This window comes from Camelus ferus, chromosome 18, assembly GCF_009834535.1.
Source record: "Camelus ferus isolate YT-003-E chromosome 18, BCGSAC_Cfer_1.0, whole genome shotgun sequence".
Taxonomy (NCBI): Eukaryota; Metazoa; Chordata; class Mammalia; order Artiodactyla; family Camelidae; genus Camelus; species Camelus ferus.
Window position 1 is genome coordinate 13810347 of NC_045713.1, and position 19147 is coordinate 13829493.

Consider the following 19147-nt stretch of genomic DNA (forward strand, 5'->3'; position numbering starts at 1 on the left):
CCCACCTCTGCGATTGGGCGATCCCCGCGTAAGGATCTGCCTTCGCTTACTGCTGATATGCTCCGCTCTCTACTCCTCCTGCCTCCGCCAATCGCGCCTTGGCATTTCTTCTTGGGGCGGTCTCTCGAACCGGACACCCAAAGCTCCACCCTTTTGCAGAGGCCATTGAATCTAACTGTGAGCGACGGATACACATAGCCCATCAGGCTCCGATCTGCAACATAGAGTGATTCTGAAGCCACCAATCCCACCCCGCTACGTCGGAGCCGCCGGAAGTCGTAGTTTCTGAAGAGTCTCGCGTAAGGCGGCCGCCGGGGGCTGGGAGAGCCTGGCAACTACAAGTCCCGGCGGACACAGCGCCTGAGTGCTTCCGGCTCGAGCGTCCTGTCCCTTTCCCGGCCAGGGGCCGAGGGGGCACGATGAAACGGGGGGGTGGCGCTGCCGTTCCCGAGCGGCCACGGGCGGGTGAGTGTCCGCGCGGCGTGCAGGCCTGGGGCTTACGCCTCGGTGCCGCGTGGTGGGACGGGGGGGCGCGTGTTGGGATCTGGGGAGGGGGTCGGGCCTAGGGGGCGGGGCTGAGGCAATCCAGGGTCTGTCTTGTAGGTACGTCTGTTTATCAGCTGGTCCATCGCTCGCTCGCTTCCTTCATTCTCTCCTTTATTCAGTCCTTTTTCCTGCGTTTACTGATCGCCGCCAGGTGCCCAGCACGGTTGGAGGCTCTGGGAGACTGTGGTCCCAGTTCTCCTTGGCTTGTCTCGTGCAGGGTTTCTCAACCTCGCCACTCTTGACACTTCGTGCCCATCATTCCATGCTGTGCTTTTTAGGGTGTTGAGAAGCATCCCTGGTTTCCACCCACTAGATACCAGTAGCCTCCTCACCCTCAATATGACAACTAAAAATGTCTCCAGACATTTCCAAGCGTCCCCACTTTAAGAACCGGTGATTTAGATTTGGGGGAGGGATTGACAATACACAGACATGATCACGAGAAATTGTGATAGGTGCTATGAAAAAAGAAACAGGGCATTGAGAAAAAGAGTCCTCAGTAGGGGACTCCTGAATGGCTTGGGGAGGGAACACCTACAGCAAGCAGCCTGTCTTGAGAAGAGCAGTGTGTCTTGCTGGAAGAGCTTGTCGGGCAGAGGTAGAAAGATACGCAAAGGCCCAGAGTGAGAAAGCTTGGTGTACACCAGCGAGTACTGTTAAAGTGGTGAGAGGTGAATTGGATGAGGCCAGACTAGGGTGCAGGACGTGGATAGTCTTGTGCTTACAAAGGAGGCAGTTGGAGGACTCAAGCACAGGAGAGCGGCATCAGATCTGAGTCTAATAAAAACCTCTGGTTATATGTGGAGGATGGACTGCTGGCTTCAGTGGGGAAACAGGAGAGAGTGAGGCTAGCTTGTGTGCAGTGGAGATTGGGGTGGGGCCCTCATCTCCGAGTCCTCACTGGGTCTGGCTGTCTGGGCCTGGTTGTCTTGAGCCAGGTCAGGGCGGTGAGCTGGAGCTGAGTATGGTGTCCCGCTGGATCACACCCTGCGCTAGGGGGAAGGGTTCCACCCTGCTTTGCTGCATCCCTTGCTTAGAGCTCTGTGCTGCCCAGCCTGTCTGCCCACCCTTCTCCTATCCCGCAGACCCCTACCCCCCAACACAGGCCACCTCTCCTGGGGGCTGCCTGCCCCTTGGCCTTGGCCAAGCATGTGGCCTCCCTCTCATTCCTTCTCTTTGGGCCTCTTCCTTCCCACACCTCTTCTCTCTGTCATAAATCCCCACTTCCACTTCTCTGGGCATTCAAATTTCTCCATGGAAACCCCAGTCCCTGTGTCTCAGGGTGCCTGAATCCTATAGCAGCACTATCTCCAGAAAACCATAACCTCCTTCTGGGGGAAAGCAGAGAATGGACAGCCTGGCTGAAAGAGACGACTGACCAGGAAGGAGGGACTCGAACTTAGGGTCCCTATGGAGTTAATCCACTATGGTTGTGTGTCACAATCTTCCAGGAAATGAATGAAAAAGATCGGGGTCTTCAGAACTGACTTAGGAGGAACAGGCCCCCACAGAAAAGTGCCTTTGTCATGTTGAACAGAGCGTAGTAGTACTTCTGACCCTTGGCCTCCCCCACCAGGCTCCCAGCTTCTCTAGGGTCAGACTCATGATTAGTTGTCACCACGTCCCCTCTCTCTAGGATAGGGCCTGGCAGGCAGTGGGTATGACCCTTGGCCAGTTGGCAGGACAAAGGAATGGACAGTTTGGGAAATGGAAGAAGATGCAGTTGAAGAGCCGAGGTTGGGAGGCTTGGGCAGCCCAGACACTGTGATTCAGTTGCTGGCTAGCATGCTGAGTGAGGGGCTGGCTTAAGTGCACAGTGGGGCCTCGTGGTTTGCTGGCAGCAATGGAGTGACCTCTCACTGGCTGTATGTCCCTGGCATGGGCTCTCAGCCTCCATCTTCAGTTCTCCAAGAGAAGCTGCTGTCAGCGGAGCCTTCACTATTGACTCACGTGGCGTCTCTCACAGTTCCTTCCAGACCTGGTACATCCACTCCATTTTTATGGATGAGAACTCTGAGGACCACACAGGCAAGCAGCTGGCCCAAAGTCACATAGCCGTTAAGTGGCAGAGGTGGGATTTGAACTCAGGTCTGTCCATGGGTGCGCACCTAGGCCTTCAGGCCTCAGGCCAGCTTATGCAGGAGGCACCCTTGAAGACAGGCCCACCAGTCCCTATAGACAGATGCCCCCAGTGTCCCTCATGCACTGGCTCTGGAGCAGAAGAGATATGGTCACTCCCTGGAGGAGCACGGAGTCAGGTGGGGCAGATGAAGCAGAAAATGGGCCCTGGGGGCTGGGGCTAAAGTCATGGTGCACACCTGGCACTTGGCCACCCTGGGCAGGAGGAAGCAGGCTGTTTGGAAGCCTTTTAGGGGGTGAATAATCCCAAGAGCACCTTGGGAGGGCATCCAGGTGGCAGGAGCCGGAGGAATGTGCCAGCTGGAGTGGTGATGGGGCAGCAAGGGCTAGATGACGTGGGCTGGACAGAGGAGTGGGCAGGCCAGATTGTTGTCCTCTGAGCTCCTGGGGCACCTCCAGACCTGGATCTGGCCCAGGGACTGGGGCTGCATTCCCTGACTTCTCCAGAGAAGCAAGTAGGAAGACACACAAGCGACAAGCCACGCAGGAAGCAATGAGAAAATGGCCAGGGGGGCTTGTAGGTATAGACCAGGCCTAGCCACTGCCCGCTACTTGGCTCTTGGGCAAAGGCCCAGGACCTGTTTTTATGAGTTTAGACCCCTGATTTAGGACAGCCAGGGACATGCTTCCCAGTTCTGCCCCTGCAGTCAGGGCTAGGCTGGGCACTGAGTTGGAGGGAGAGTGTGGGCAGAAAAAGCAGCCCTGCAGCCAGGCACTGAGATAGGAGGATGAATGCCATCTCTTCCCAGAACATTCCCTGCTCTGGATCTGGCCAACCCCTTCCTCCAGGAAGCCTTCTGGATGTCCCCCAAGCTGGGCCAGGTCTCCACCCTGTACATGGGGAAAAAAGGACAGGGAGATGAGGCTGGCCCCAAGGGGCAGATGGGGAAGCGAAGGCATTCCAAGTAGGGATTAAGGCCAGGCCACAGAGCAGGAGAGACCCCCTCCGTCTAGCAGAGGTGGCCCTGGGTGCTGCAGAGGCTGGACCTGGACAGGAAAGGCCAGGAGGCTGGGGGAGGGTACAAGGGGGCAGAGCCCTGGGGAGGGGAGGCCATAGCAGTGTCTGGTCAGGCGCTTTGAAGCCTCCATGGAGTCTGGGCTGTGGGTCCCGAGGGAAGGATGCAGAGGTGAGGGCAAAGGCCTGTCCTGAGTGCTGGGAGGGAGGGGAGGCCCGGCAGGCCTCAGACCAGGGCCTGCTGAGGTTCTGGGGGATCCCTGACAGCACACTCTGCCTGTTTGGAATGGAAAAAGCATATTAAGGGGACGCCAAGGAACTGCTGAGGGAAATGTGTTTGGCTTCACTATGGCAACCAGGCCTGTCTCTGTAGGATTTGGCAGCCCGGCCTGGGCTTGGGCCAGGGGGTCCCAGGCAGGGGATGACCCTGGGGCTGTGCGGTCTGCAGGTGATGTCAGGGCTGCACTTGGAGCTCTGGCTGCAGTCCCGCCATTTGGCCACCCAGGGCCGTGGCAGGAAGGGCTGAGGGTTCCTGAGCCATCCAGGCTCCTTCCTGGGGTACTTATCCCAAAAGTGTGCCCTGACTATTTATAGGGCAGTCTACCCCTCGCTGGCTCAGCATGTGCTATTCAGGGGACCCCATCATGCCTGCTGTTGGGAGAGCTGCCTCAAGGTGCCTCTGGCCTGGCTTGGCTCTGCCTCTGGCCACCCCACTTCCCCCAGCTCCAGCATGGCCAGCCTGGGTCTCTGCTCCTCTGGTGACAGCCTTGAGGCCAAGTAGGCAGAGACCCTGGCAATGTCTGATCTATACCACCTCTGGGTACTTCCCGGGGGAAAGGAGGGCCATGTCCCACATTCCTGAGAGTGAGGCCCCAGCAGATCCCTTTGGGCTCCCTCCAGGGGGTGGGCTGAGGAGGGTTTCGAAGGAGCTGGGCTGCCCTCCTGTGCAGGCTACTCAGAGAAGGGAGCTGGTGGGGGGCTTTCCTGAAAAGGGGCTCAGGATGGCTGGGGCATTTCAGGCAGATCTCTGGCTCCTCACTGGGCAGTCAGGGCACTGCAGGCCCTAGAAGTCCCTTAGACATGGATGTGAGTGGACAGAGACTCCTGGGCCTTGACCCCTGGCTGAGGTGAGGTCTGCACAGACCCTGAGCATCCAAGGGTCCCATCCTCCCACTAGCCTTACCCAAGGCAGACAGCCTCATCTCCATCATGGCCTGGGGTCTTTTCTCTTTCATGGATAGAATCCTTGAGAGTCCCTCCCCTGGGTTCTGCTGAGGTACCTGAGAACCGACAGGGGTGGCCTTGGCAGGGAGGGTGGCAGGACTGTGGGGGTGGGGGCGGGGCCTTTTCTCACCCTGCCCCACACCAGGTCTTCCTAGTCTGCACAGCCCATGGCTTTTCCTAGTTTGGGAGAGGCCGGGCTCTGGGATGGGTAAGGAATCTGGCTCTAGTTGACAACTTCCTGTCTGACTGAGAACCTCAGGCTGACTGTGGGGAAGAGGCCTCTTCCCCTGGGGGGCCAGGGGACACCCCCAGGACAGCTGGGCCCAGCTAGGGGAGCGCTGAGCTGTGCTGTTGTGTTCCTGGGGTTTTGGTCTCCAGGGCCAATAGATACTGGGGAAGACTGTTATTGCAAAATGCAGCCCCTGGGGACCTCCCTGAGGGCAAGGGAGGGCTGAGGGCTTCTTGCTCAATTCTGAGATGCTCTGGATGAAATCGCTGTGTTCCGGGTGGGCGGGGTGCACAGTGTCCCGCCCACCCCTGGGTCCCTGGCTAGGGCGACACACTGAACCCGTGTGAACCGGGAAATGGTTCCCTCCCTCCTTCCCTCACTCAGCTTAACTCCTCAGCCAGTCTTGTACGTCCCCCATCGGGTCGGGTTGTGTGTCATCGCTGTGGGCCTGACCGCTATTGGTCGTCTGGGGACTTTCCGGCCCGATTTGCATGTTGCCCTGCGAGCCCTGCGTGCCTTTCTGTTTACTTCACTTCAGAGCGCAGGACAGCCAGACGCCTGCTCTCCCAGGCTGCAGCAACAGGCACTCGGGCACACGACACCCACGGGGGCCAGCAGGCTGGCTCCGGTCCTGTGGGGAGTGCCTGCTGGGGTCCTGGCCACCCGGACCATGGGTGTTGCTCACTGAAGCCAGCAGCTGGCCTCTTGGCCCTGGGAGCTTGCAGTGAAGGGAGCAGATGGATTGTAAAATCAAGGTCAGTGTCAGCCAGTGGCCTCCCTGTGATACCCACCCCTCCTGGCACCCCGTGGTGCTGAGGCTGAAGCCAACCTCGGGTTTCCCCAAAGGGCGGAGCTTTACGTGCTGATGGGGCGATTCCTGGAGCTCCCAGGTTTTCCGCTGTCTAGGCCTCACCCCACCCCGGGTGTCCTCACCCCAAGCAGGGCAGCCTCCGAGACTTCCTGTTTGGCATGGAGACCCACAGTAGCGCTGGGAGTGGAGCTGGAAGTGAGGCTTCTGGACAGACCAATTGCACACCTCTGCCTGAGGGCTCAGCCCTGCCCAGTCTCCAAAGCCCCTCTCTCTCCCCTGAGAGGATGGGCCACCAGGGAGCCTGGGCTGGGGCACACAGCCAAGCCCCTTGAGTCATAGCAGGGAGGGTGGTGGGCAGGAGAGGGAGGCTTTAGCCAAGCTCTCAGGACACCCTATCTAGGCAGACCCACAGGGCCCTCAGAGCCCTGAGGCGGGAGGCGCCTCATGACAGTGCCAACTGCGGGGGCCCAGAGCCGCCCTGTTGAAGCCTGAGTCTTAAAGTTTGGGAGGGTGGCATGCAAGCAGTGTTTGAAGGGGTGACCAGGGAGGGAAGGGTGAGGAGACAGCAGGGGATGAGCCCACCACCTCCCTGCAGACCCGTGGGCCAGGTTGGGGGACTGCTGGGTGGACCCCAGGTCACAGTGCATGGCAGTGGTGCACTTGGTGTGGGGAATGGACGCTGTTAGATGGACCAGGTCAGGAGGGCCTGGTGGGGAAGGTACCAGAACTAGCTGGACTGTGCAGTTGCTCTCTGCTGGACTCACACTGGGTTGGAGCAGAGAGCATCTCCTGCCTTCTCCTACAGTGCAGGGGGCTTGGCAGCCCTTTCCACCTGGAGTCTCTTGCAGTCCTGTGGGACCTCCAGACCACAGCAGGTGGACCTCTGCCTGCCATGCTGCTCCCGGGAGCAAAATGAGCCCAGCCTCCCCCAGGAGTTCCTGATGCTGGTTCTGATGGCTAGGCTGGGTGGCGGGTGATGAGCCCATAGTGTGGTGTCCAGGGGATGCTGCTAGGGGTCTCCTGAGGCAGGGACCCCAAGTTGGCCTGGTGGCAGTGTTCCTGAGCATGTGGCCTTCCTCCCTGTGGGGAGTTTGGCTTCAAGCTGGGGCCTCTTGGCACTAAACACAGCCGACTGCCATAGAGGGAGACGGTGCTCCTGGCTATAGACTGCTGTGGATCCTGCTATTTGGAAGACTGCTTGGAGCAGGTGCCTGCTGATAGGGCCACCGGAGGGCGGGCGCTGTCTCGGCAGTGGAGCAGCTCTCTGGGGTTCCGTCCTCAGTGTGAGCTGCTGCCTGTGTCTCCTCTTCTTTCTAATCTCTTCCCTAGTCTATGGGTACACCTGGGCTGGCCAGCTCTCCTGGGGCCCACCTTAGCTCCTTCCATCACGGGGGGTGGCAGTCACTGGAGGCCTGGGATGATTCCCCTTGTGCCTTCTCCCTGTCACCCTAGCCCATGAGACATTAGTCACACTGAGGGGGCAAAAGGGCATCCTTGGTTCCTGGGTGAGTGACCTGCACAAGGTTGAGAATCTGAGCTCATCTCTCCTCCCCTACCCAAAGGGGCTTTCTCTGTGTCCGGAGGCTGGTGAGAGATGGGGCTCTGGTCATGTTACCGGGCAGGTTCCTAGGGTGTGACCAGTATCTCCACCATCCTGCAGACTGGGACTAGCTGGGGCCTGACCACACCTGCCCTGGCATGTGGCTTGGTCTTGCTGTGTATACCCAGCCTTGGCCCCAGGGACATCCGGACCTTGGACCCAGAAGAACAGACAGAGCAGGAGTGAGGGGCTCTCTAGCTCTGAGGCAGAGCTGGTGGGCTTTTCCAAAGGGCTAAGCCTTAAAGGAAGGTAGAACTGAGTGGTAGCTGCCTTCCTGCATCCGGGGCCTCCTCCTTTCCTCTGGCCTGTGCACACCTGGGACAAGAGGGCGGGGAAGGGACTTCGACCACATGGACCCACCCTTGTTATTGGTGGTAGAGGGCGGCCAGAGCAGGCCTGCCCATGGGGAGCAGCCCTGCCCGTGGCGAGCAGCCCTGGCCAACTGACAGGCTTGGCTGCTGTCTCTAAAGCCCCTCATTTGTGCTCCACCCACAGGGGACGCTGCCCGAGGACCCTAGATGCCTCTCTAGAGCATGAGCTCGGGCAAGAGTGCCCGCTACAACCGCTTCTCCGGGGGGCCTACCAACCTTCCCACCCCAGACGTCACCACCGGGGTAAGGGGACACCCTCAGGTGAGGGTCTCCCTCTGTGCACACCCCCACATACCCAGAGCCCCCAGAAGAGCTTCCAGAGCAGTCCCCTCCCAACCTGGAGGTCCCTTGGATGGGCTGGTGCTGTGTGTGTGGTCAGTGTGTCCGAGTGTATGTGTGTGTGTAGGCGCGTTGGTGGGAAGGCCTGTCAGTGCACGTCCACGTGTCTGTCCATATTCTCTGTGGGGTCAAGGCCAAGTCTCATCCATTCTCTCTCCAGACCAGAATGGAAACCACCTTTGGGCCCGCCTTTTCGGCTGTCACCACCATCACAAAAGGTGAGCCTGTGAGCCCAGGCCAACCCGGGCTGGGCCGGAGCCCGCCATCCCGCTCCCTGCGGCCGCATCCTCCTCCCTCAACCCTGGCATCCCCTTGCACCTACCTTCTTCCCTGAGCCCTGCCTGCCACCCCTCCGGGTGGGCTGCCTGACTTCCCGGCATCGCATTGGACACCCATCCCTTATCAGGTGACCCCTGACTCGTCCACCCCAGGCTCCTGGCAGCCCCTGAAAGGTCAGGACTAGGGACCCTGCCAGGCATGGGTAGGTGGTAAGAAGTACTCACGGGCTCCTTTTTCGAGTCTGGTCCCATGACTGAGGCTCCAGCACCGTGTGTTTGAGGGGGCGGTGAGGAACTAGCACACACGGCCACGGCCTCTTTCCTGAAGACATGAGGGTGAGGGCCCTTGGGTCAGGGCTGCTGGTTCTGGGGAGCAGCGTGTGTTCTGTTGCCTTTTCAGAACTCTGCCCCCTCGTAGGAGGACACCAGCTGCTAATTAGTTTTTTAATTGCTTTTCCACTGGCTTCTTTTTACTGCTGTGACCCCCTCGGGGGCTGTGAAAGAGTCCTCTTTTTTTCTTAAATACTCCTTTCTGAAGAAAAAGCAAACAAACATCCCCCCCATTCGCATCACCCAAGTAATTGTTTCTTAATTTCTCATCTACCTTTAGAAACCGTGTAGCACCCTGTCATGGCAGTCATAAGCTCGGTGGAGAGTGACAGAGGCCTGTCTCGCCTTTGTCCCACCCAGCAACCTCCTCAGTGGCAGGGGTAGTCAGAGCTAGTGACCAGGCATGAACAATCGCCTCACCCGGGCCCTCTCATTCCAGACAGGGAAACTGAGGCCCAGCCACAGGGCAGCCAGTTGAAGCCTGGACCATGAACCCAGGCCTTCAGGGCTGGTTGTTGTGACATCTGGGCCTGGCTGCGGCCTAAGACGAGTGGTGGCCACTCTAGGCCTCTGGCTGTCGCCTGCAGGGCCTATGAGGGTCACTTCTGTTCCCACATGGACCGTGACCAGTGTTTTCTCTGGGCAGCTGGGGTGACATGCAGGAAGAAGAGGGTGCATGCCTCCAGCAGCCTTCCTTGGAGGAGGCCAAGAAGGCCTCTGGTGGGCTCCTGGTACTGGCCACACCAGGGGAGGAGTTGGTGGAAGAGGCTGCCATCCTGGCCCCACCACGTACCCACTGAAGGGCCTTGGACCTTTCAGCCTTACTCCTTTTCTCTGGACTGAGGCTGTCAGAGAACCCACCTGGCAGGGTTACCTTGAGGGTCAAAGAAGACAATGTCCCTTGTAGAGACTGAGAGAAGACCCCTCCACCCTACCCATGGCCTGCCTGGGAGTGGCAGGGCTGTGGCTGGGAGCTTCTGGGCTCAGCGCTGGGACTGTCCAGGGCAGGCCAAGCCCTGTGGTTGAGCTCTAGGTAATGGTTAGACCTGGGAAGACAACCCAAACTTTCCCTGACACCCAGTCCAGCCTCTGTCCCCACACTGGCCCATCTGTGAAGGAGGTCACGGTGGTCAGGCTTCCCCCGACAGCCCACGCTCACAGCATCTCGGCCGTCTTTTTCTTGCAGCCGATGGGACCAGCACATACAAACAACACCGCAGGACGCCCTCTTCCTCCAGCTCCCTTGCCTACTCCCCGCGGGATGAGGAGGACAGCATGGTAGGTCTGCGTCTGCTCACCCTCCCCACCCCACAGGCAGGCAAGGGATGGGTTGGAGGGGTCTTCTCTCTGCCAAGCCTTCCTTCCTGAGGCCCAGGTCTCAGGAGGGGCTGAAGGTGGAGGCTCAGCTATGAGGAGCACCCTGAGCTCAGGTCTGAGGGTGAGGTGAACTACTGAGGTGGGAGGGTCTAGCACGTGGGGACACCTTGAGGCCTAAGCACCCACAGCAGGGTTTTGAGTGGTGGCAGGAGGGGACGGCACCTGCATGCCAGAACAAGGCACGTTTGGCTCCATCTTGGGGAGTTAGGAGCCACAAAAGCTTCAGACAGGAGGGTAACAAGATCAGATCCCCAGTTTTAAAGTGTCCTCTGTGGCTGAGTAGAGGACAAGTGGGTGGGTTGCTGGGTAGAGGCAGGGGCTCCTAGTCTGGGGGCCCTGACAAGGGAGATGGGACTCAGCAGGTGGGGAAACATGGACAGGCCCAAGCTGGGGGATCAGCACAGGGGGCTTGTGACGCCTGTGCTGACCATTGAGGAGCCAGAGAGTTCCCTGTCGCCAGCTCTGTGGAATGAGGAAGGGGTTCAGGGCAGAGTTGGGGCTGGCTGTCAGTGCCCTGGCTGTGTGGCCAGTGTCACAGTGACCATTCCCTGTTTGTCCACTGGCCCTCCTCACTGGGCCCTGGGATGGCCCCGGGGAAGCAAAGGCCGGCCCAGCTGGCGGGGGTGGGGACATGGGCGCTGCCCCTGACCTCTCCTGGGGCAGCTTTCCGCTCTCCCTCGGAGCACCTGACAGACTTCGGCTGGCTCTCGAGCCCTCCTAGCCTCCCAGCACCGAAGCCTTCTCATGCAGGATGGCCAAGCCTTTGTTTCCTGTTTAATAGGAAGAAAAAAACTATTTTTAATGATTTGAACAAGTACACTCGTTTGCCTAGCGCTGCACTGGGCCCTCTCTAAACACCAGGCAAATGTATTATGCCACACTCCCTTGGGTTCTACCTGCCTCAGTCTCCGCGTCCTTTGAGCTGCCCACTGGAGTGTGGCTGAGAACACAAGGTTCGCCAGCCCACTCGGGCTTGGAGGGAAGTAGTTTCTGGAATCCTTGGGTTTGGGTGGCTTTAGGAGGTAGGTGTGCTGTGGCCACCTGGGCACCTTGTCTTTGGCTATTGGGCACCCACAGGCCACCCCCTCTGCTTGCCCCGAGGAGCTGGGCCTTCTCCTAGCCCCTATAGTTTGGGGCTAGCTCCCCTGCCCCCAGCCCAGGCCCGGCAGCATCTGCCCTGTCACTTAGGAAGAGCAGAGCCCCTCAAGGGGCAGGCGGGCAGGCGGGCAGGCGGGTGGGGAAAACATCTGGGCTGGGCCCCACGTGCTTGGCCCAGCTCCCATCTGGTCCTGCTCTCACCCTCTGGTTTCCATCGCTGCCCTAGGGATGATTTGACTCACTTCCTCTGACTTTCCCCTCTCATTCCTCACGTGGCATTTCCATGCAAACGTGCCACTCAGGATGCTATGATGGCGGGTGGGCACTGCCCTGGTTTGGGAGGTGCCTTTTGCAGGCATGCTGGGGCCCAAGATTTCTGCTGCCCCCACTCAGGGAAGCCAGGCCCTGAAACTAGCCAGGCTTCTGTGTGGAGCTGGCACTGCCCAGCCAGCCACCCTCTGCCCGCAGTGGGTCCCCTGGGCTGGCGGGGAGGGGATTTTTCCAATGGTCCCCACACCCACAGAGGCTCAGACAGGCAGCTGGGCCCCAGAGCGGCTGGGACCAAGAGGGGACAGATGGGTTGAGTTTCGAGGCAGGAGGTTTATGGCGTATGAATGAGGCTTTGGGGTGGGAGGGGAGGAGTGTGGGGAGCGATTGCTCTTGTCAGATCTCTTCTGGAGGGTTCTCGCCCCAGATGGGAGTAAGGGACAGTACCCCTTGCCCTGGGACTCCCCCAAATCCATGTCTTTGGTGGCTCAGGCAGAGACAGGCACTCGTGGCCCTCCCTCCTGCAGTCAGAAGCTTGGCTGGGGTTTGGTGATGGTGTCTCCACTTTCCCTGGGAGCCCCACTGGCCTGTGCTAGTGTCCCTGGCCAGGAAGGCCAGGTGGGCAGCAGAGACCAGCAGGCACGTAGAGCCCTGCAGCCTCTCCCAGCCAGCATTCCCCTCCTTTCCCTCCAGCAGTCTGGGGGCCGTGGCTGCCTGGGATTGGCTGGTGGAAGTGCCCCCTCTGCGGCCCACATTCCCTCACGGGAAGCAGGAAGCAGGCCTAGTGCGTCCTCGTAGAATTGAATAGCAGGAAGTCTCTCCATTTACACAAAGAAAATTGGCAGATGTGAGCAGGCGTCCCCACAACAGGGCCGGGACCGCCGGGCAGGCGGGGGCCTAGGCACGGCACCGGCTCCCCAGGCACAGGCGGGGCCCGGTGGGCAGAGTGAGCACCCACAGGGACGGGGTGGCCCTGGGGCCCCACCCTCCTGCTGGCTGACAGCCACCTGTATCTGCACCGCAGCCCCCCATCAGCACCCCACGCCGCTCTGACTCGGCCATCTCTGTCCGCTCCCTGCACTCGGAGTCCAGCATGTCCCTGCGGTCCACATTCTCGCTGCCTGAGGAGGAGGAGGAGCCGGTAGGTGTGGTGGCCCAGAGGGGACCCTCACTGTGCTGGGGCCCTGGTCCACATGAGAGACTCAAGGGACCAGGCCCAGTCCCCCAGGCATGTTCCTCTCACTCCCCACCCCAGAGGCTGCCCAGAGAGTAGCTTTGGGAAGGTAAGGTGGGGCCTCCATCCCAGGGACGGGTAGGTGCTAGCCGGCCGAGGGCATGGCTGGAGGGGTTCTTCCTGCTCAGGTCCCCTGGAACTCAGGCCCACCCCTGGGCCTCACTAGGCTCCTCTCAGGGCATAGCCCAGTAGAGGTGCTTCCGCCCCCAGGAGGGCAGTATGGGCCTACAGGGGGTGGGGCTGGGCGCTCCAGGTGCCCACACCCATGTCAGTTGCCCCGGGCCCCACCCTTACCCTGACCTGCTTGGTTCTAGGAGCCGCTGGTGTTTGCTGAGCAGCCGTCAGTGAAGCTGTGCTGTCAACTCTGCTGCAGTGTTTTCAAGGACCCTGTGATCACCACGTGTGGGGTGAGGCTGCCCTCCCCGCCCAGCCTGCCCTCTCCCCAGCCTGTGTACCACTGTGAGGCCAGTGGGCTGCCTTGGCCTCCGTCACAGGACAGGCCTGGTCTGGCCACCCAGGAGCTGCTCTTTGCAGTGGGCATGGGGTCGGGGCAACTCTGAGGTTGCATCCCAATCTGCCCATTGTCTCCACAGCATACCTTCTGTCGAAGATGCGCCCTGAAGTCAGGTAGGTCCCTCTTAGCCCAGACTCAGCCACTGTGTTCCCAGCTCGGGGGAAGGTCCCTCCGCAGAGGTCCCGGCCCAGGCCCAGCACTGATTGTGCCCCTGGCTGCAGTGTCTCCGCAGTCCTGCCCATGGTGGTGGTTTCTGGATGGCCGCTCAGGCCGGGCTTAAGATGAGCTCAAGACCTTGGCGAGCAGAGCAGTGAGACGCACAAGCAGGGCCTCCCAGGCTCAATGCCCTCCCCATGGCAGGTGTGGGCGGGCTTCCTAGGCTTAGCACCTGCTCTCTGGCAGTGCTGCCCTCACTGTCGAGGCTGTCTGCCTTGCCGCCTCAGGCTTTAGCAGCTGGGCCCAGAGCTGGCCGTCTCCATACTCTGTCTCGACCTGCTCACCCGCTGGTCAATCTCAGTGGCCCAGCTGTGCACCCCTTTCCTATTCTGCGTGCCCCAGATGGGAAGGCAGATGGGTGTGCTAGGCCCCTGACAGAGGCTCAGCCCACCCACTGGGTGAGCAGTTCCAAGCCTGCCAGTCACCAGGGAACAGTCTCTCCTAGCTCAGCCTGGCCACAGTGCCTGGGGCAGAGCTGCCAGGAGAGGGGGTGGCTGGGTGGGCTGTGGGGTCATCATGCCCTACTCCCCAGAGAAGTGTCCTGTGGACAACGCCAAACTGACGGTGGTGGTGAACAACATTGCGGTGGCCGAGCAGATCGGCGAGCTCTTCATCCACTGCAGGCACGGCTGTCGGGCGGCAGCGGGTGGGAAGCCCACTGTTTTCGAGGTGGACCCCCGAGGGTGCCCCTTCACCATCAAGCTCAGTGCCCGGAAGTAAGTGCCTCCCTGGTTCCCCAGCTCCCCACCCACCAGGGGTACCGAAAACCAGTACCTCTGGGGACTCAGCCCGTGCCCCACCATGTCCCACCTCCCCTAGGGACCACGAGGGCAGCTGTGACTACAGGCCTGTGCGGTGTCCCAACAACCCCAGCTGCCCACCCCTCCTCAAGATGAACCTGGAGGCCCACCTCAAGGAGTGCGAGCACATCAAGTGTCCCCACTCCAAGTACGGGTGAGTGGGCGGGGGTGGGTGCACGGGGCTGCCCCGGGGTTGCCCCCAGGGTGGGGGCAGATGGGCTGGAGGGGGCGGGCAGGCCAGGGCTGGCATTCACAGTCCCTCCTTCAGCAAACCTTGATTGAGATCTGCCTGTGTGCCGGGCGCTGGGGAGACGACCTTAGCGGGAGCCACACTACCGACTGTGTAATTACAACCCGAGGTACAGGTGCCGAGAAGGAGACCTGAGCCCCATGGGAACACAGAGGGGACAAAGCGGTCAGGGTGCTGGGGGTGGTCCGGGAAGGCTTGAGCTGAGAACTAATGCATGTGGGGGCAGGAGCCGGGCAAAGACCTGGGTGTGAGGGCTTCCAGCAGAAGGACCAGCACAGGTGGAGTTGAGAGCAGAGGGGAGGTAGGGGTGGAAGAAGAGGCAGCAGCTGGCTCTTTAAGGCAGAAGCCATGAGGTGGGGGAGGAACCCTTGAACAGGAATGAAGTGATTGGATGGCTGGGTGGAAGCAGGATGGATGGGCGGGCACGCAGGTGTGGAGAGTTTGGCACTGAAGTAGGATTCAAGAGATTCTTGGGGTTGGGGAGGCAGAGGGAAGGGTCCCACTGGGTGGGCAGGTGGGCAGGTGGACAGGGCAGCCGTTCTATGCCTCCAGGTGCACGTTCATTGGAAACCAGGATACGTATGAGACGCACTTGGAGACCTGCCGCTTTGAGGGCCTAAAGGAATTCCTGCAGCAGACAGACGACCGCTTCCATGAGATGCATGTGGCGCTGGCCCAGAAGGACCAGGAGATCGCCTTCCTGCGCTCCATGCTGGGCAAGCTCTCGGAGAAGATTGACCAGCTGGAGAAGAGCCTGGAGCTCAAGTTTGGTGAGAGCCTGGCCTGGAGGGGGCAGGGTGAAACCCTTCCTCCTGGTCCCTGACACCCTCTCCCCGGCTGCTCAGATGTCCTGGATGAAAACCAGAGCAAGCTCAGCGAGGACCTCATGGAGTTCCGGAGGGATGCGTCCATGTTGAACGTGAGCAGGCAGGGGTCTCAGGCGGGGCCAGATGCAGGGAAGTTGGGTGGGGTGGGGGACATGGGACTGTCTCAGCTTGGGTCCCAGCGGGAGGCTTGTTCCCTCTCAGGATTAAGTGTCTGTGCTGGGGAGGGCTACTGCTGCCCCTGCCGTGCCCCCACCCTCTGTTCTGCTCTTGGTCTTGCAGGACGAGCTGTCCCACATCAATGCACGGCTGAACACGGGCATCCTAGGATGTGAGTACAGGCCCACTGCTGCTCCTGCTGCCGTCCCCGAGGCCCCGACAGGTCCCTTACCAGCTCCCCCTATCTCTCTGCAGCCTATGACCCACAGCAGATCTTCAAGTGCAAAGGAACTTTCGTGGGCCACCAAGGCCCTGTTTGGTGTCTCTGTGTCTACTCAATGGGGGACCTCCTCTTCAGCGGCTCCTCTGACAAGACCATCAAGGTGGGCAGGGTCCTGCCTGGAGCTCGGCAGACTGGCAGGGCAGGGGTGGGCAAAGGCCTCCCCATGGGCAGGGCTCTCTCCCCTCCCCCATGCCTCATGTCATCCCTGCCATTGGGCTCACGCCTCTGGGACCTGGCCTGATGCCCCGGTCTCTGCAGGTGTGGGACACGTGTACCACCTACAAGTGCCAGAAGACGCTGGAGGGCCATGACGGCATTGTGCTCGCACTCTGCATCCAGGGGTGAGTGCAGGCACAGGTGCAGCCGCTGACTGCAGGGCCCTCGTGCTGCTGCCCCATGGACTGCAAGCTGAGTCTATGGCAGCACATTTCCTAGAGCGGCTGTGTCTGCCCCTCCTGTGAGAAACCCTTGACCCTGAGTGGGGCAGAGTCACTGGGTGGCGGCATGTGGGCTTCTCATCTCTGAAGTTGTACATTCACAGAGCACAGCTCCGGCCCTGGAGTGCCTCAGGCAGCCACAGACAGGTGGGACTACCAGAGAGTGGAGGCAGGAGCTTAGCTACTGCTGGCCTGTAGCCAAAGCCCAAAGGACACTGCACCACAGAGCAGCCAGTGCGGGCATCCTCTCTCCCCCAGAGTGTCCCTTCTAGACCTTCCCTCTTATCCCGTGTCAGGAGGCTTCATGTTGTGGGTGTGTGAGTGTGTATGTGTGAGAGAGAGAGATGCTGGCTCACAGGAAGTAACAGCTTGACTGCCAGCAGCGCTAACGGGTAATTACCCCCCAGCTCAGCTGTCAGACATGTGCCAGGCAGGCACCAAGTGCTGGGCCTCCACTTCCAAGGTCTCCTCCCTGAGACAGTAAAACCCAGGATGGGCTCAAGAAAGCAGCAGTGGCCCTGGTACTGGCCCAAGCTGCTGGTTCCTGGTGGCCAGCACCACCTTAGCCTGGCCAGGACAGCAACAGCAAGAACACTGGCTTCTCGCACCCCAATGCCTTGGCTTTGCTTCCCCAGGTGCAAGCTCTACAGTGGCTCTGCAGACTGCACCATCATTGTGAGTGGGGCCAGCGGGCAGGCGGGTTCCGGGCCCTGCCCATATCTCAGAGCCCCAGGCTCGCTGTGCCGCTGGGGGCTGGGCTCAGGGCCAGTCCCTAAGGCTTCCCGTCCTCCCTCCTGCTAGGTGTGGGACATCCAGAACCTGCAGAAGGTGAACACGATCCGGGCCCATGACAACCCAGTGTGTACGCTGGTGTCCTCACACAACATGCTCTTCAGCGGCTCCCTGAAGGCCATCAAGGTCAGGCAAGGAGGGGTACACGTGTGCGGGGCAGCGGGTGGGGATGCCTTCCCCCACCCCCTGACCCAGCCTGTACTCATGGCTGCTCCCATAGGTCTGGGACATCGTGGGTACTGAGCTGAAGCTGAAGAAGGAGCTCACCGGCCTCAACCACTGGGTGCGGGCCCTGGTGGCAGCCCAGAGCTACCTGTACAGTGGCTCCTACCAGACAATCAAGGTATGCCCCTCCCGACGCTGGCCTTTCCCAGGCCCACTTCCAGGGGCTCTGCCTGCCCTGCCCTGACCCAGCCAGCACTGGGAGACCCTCACACACACCCTGGGTGGTAGGTGGGTTGCCTACCTACGGTGTCCAAAGCCCCAGAGGCCCAGGGGATGAGACACCTGGCCTGGGACCAAGTGGCCTGAGCTTGCCCATAGATCTGGGACATCCGGACCCTCGACTGCATCCACGTCCTACAGACGTCTGGTGGCAGCGTCTACTCTATTGCTGTGACGAATCACCACATTGTCTGTGGCACCTACGAGAACCTCATCCATGTAAGAGTGGGTGCCGAGGGGCAGGGCCTGATTCTGGGCCCCTGTCCTCCCCTGTCTGTGTCTCCAACCTGCCTGTGCCACCCTCCTCAGGTGTGGGACATCGAGTCCAAGGAGCAGGTGCGGACCCTGACAGGTCACGTCGGCACCGTGTATGCCCTGGCAGTCATCTCAACGCCAGACCAGACCAAAGTCTTCAGCGCGTCCTACGACCGGTCTCTCAGGGTGCGAGATGGCCTAGTGACAGTGGGAGGCCTTGGGCAGGTGGCCAAGCCTGGGCAGGTCCTCATGTCCTGTGTACCCCTAGGTCTGGAGCATGGATAACATGATCTGCACACAGACCCTGCTGCGGCACCAAGGCAGCGTGACGGCACTGGCAGTGTCCCGGGGCCGGCTCTTCTCAGGAGCTGTGGACAGCACCGTGAAGGTCAGCGCCTTGGCTCAGACCATCCAAAGGGCCGCATGTGTGGAGCTGGGGAGGAGGGACAAGGAGCTAGCAGCCCTGGGCGGGTGGAAGTGGAGGGCAAGTATGAATTGCAGGTGGCTTTGGGGCTGGATGGCCAAAGGGGAACCTGAAACAGAGCCTTTCCTCTGCAGGTTTGGACTTGCTAACAGAATCCGGGCTGGGTCTTGTCTCCCCTGGGCCCAACTTAGGCCTGTCCAAGTCAGGCTGGCCACATGGCTGGTCTCGGGGTCCCTGCCTGCCCTGTGGGACAGGCAGGCAGACTCAGCCAGCCAGTCAGGCAGTGCCCTCCCTGCCCTGCGCCCAGGGACCCCCCCCTGCTTGGCCCTGTCGTTGTCACTGCCAGGACAGTGCCCAGCCCTGCTCTGGGTGCCAGGTACGACGCTCACCAGGCCCACTCTCCATCCCCACTCCAGATGGACTGCAGGCCTTTTTACTCACCTTTTCTACTGTTTTTAGACTGTATATAGATTTGATTACTTCTTGATTGAAATAAAAGCTGCACAGACTGTGGCTGTGAGTGGGGAAGGCTGTTAGGGGGAGGGGGAGGCTGCCTGAGAACACTGGGATACACAGGCCCCAGCAGCCTGTGGGGAAGAAGCTGGGGAGGGACCACAGGCAGCTCCTGTTGACAACCCCAGGAGCAGGCTTTTTGGTGAATTCTCCTTGCCAGGAACAGGCTAGCCCTCAACTTGCCCCCAACACCCCCGCCTCAAAAGTGATCCAGGCAGCAGTGATCCATTTTCTGCTGTTTATTGACAGCTGACAGTAGTTCCCTGCCCGGACCCCCCTCCCCACCTGCTGGCCCTGGCCTGGGCCACCCACTGAGGAGAGGCCAGGGAGATGGCCAGGCACTCCACCTGGGGAAGTGTCAGGATGTGACTGCTGGAAGGGGCCCCACATGCCCAGACACCACCTCGGCAGAGCCCTTCCACCTGCCCGAATCACAAT

General features: G+C 60.5%; 1 protein-coding gene across 5 annotated transcripts; it reads left to right on the forward strand.

Annotated features, from left to right (window-relative positions):
• The first annotated feature begins 311 nt into the window (after nt 1–311).
• TRAF7 (TNF receptor associated factor 7) lies at nt 312–18709 on the forward strand. 5 transcript variants are annotated; one of them, XM_032460195.1, is made up of 22 exons: nt 395–465; nt 5632–5848; nt 8000–8136; nt 8375–8432; nt 10009–10100; nt 12589–12705; nt 13113–13205; nt 13392–13425; nt 14061–14244; nt 14348–14476; nt 15131–15348; nt 15424–15497; nt 15685–15733; nt 15817–15944; nt 16103–16185; nt 16917–16956; nt 17083–17199; nt 17294–17416; nt 17617–17736; nt 17827–17958; nt 18041–18160; nt 18331–18709. In XM_032460195.1, the coding sequence occupies exons 3-22, from the start codon at nt 8038–8040 to the stop codon at nt 18343–18345; spliced, it is 2025 nt and encodes a 674-aa protein (XP_032316086.1). In that variant the 5' UTR covers nt 395–465; nt 5632–5848; nt 8000–8037; the 3' UTR covers nt 18346–18709. The 5 variants fall into 5 exon arrangements, with proteins under 5 accessions (XP_032316084.1, XP_032316088.1, XP_032316086.1 ...); XM_032460192.1 differs by having other exon boundaries at nt 398–465; nt 14348–14482; XM_032460196.1 differs by having other exon boundaries at nt 402–465; nt 8000–8118; nt 14348–14482.
• Nucleotides 18710–19147: the final 438 nt, after the last annotated feature.

Coding starts and splice junctions, on each gene's coding strand:
- TRAF7 (XM_032460193.1), top strand. CDS start 8,038: ATGAGCTCGGGCAAGAGTGCCCGCTACAACCGCTTCTCCGGGGGGCCT. Junction 15,734..15,816: donor GAACACGGGCATCCTAGGAT/GTGAGTACAGGC, acceptor ATCTCTCTGCAG/CCTATGACCCACAGCAGATC. Junction 16,186..16,916: donor CTCGCACTCTGCATCCAGGG/GTGAGTGCAGGC, acceptor TTGCTTCCCCAG/GTGCAAGCTCTACAGTGGCT.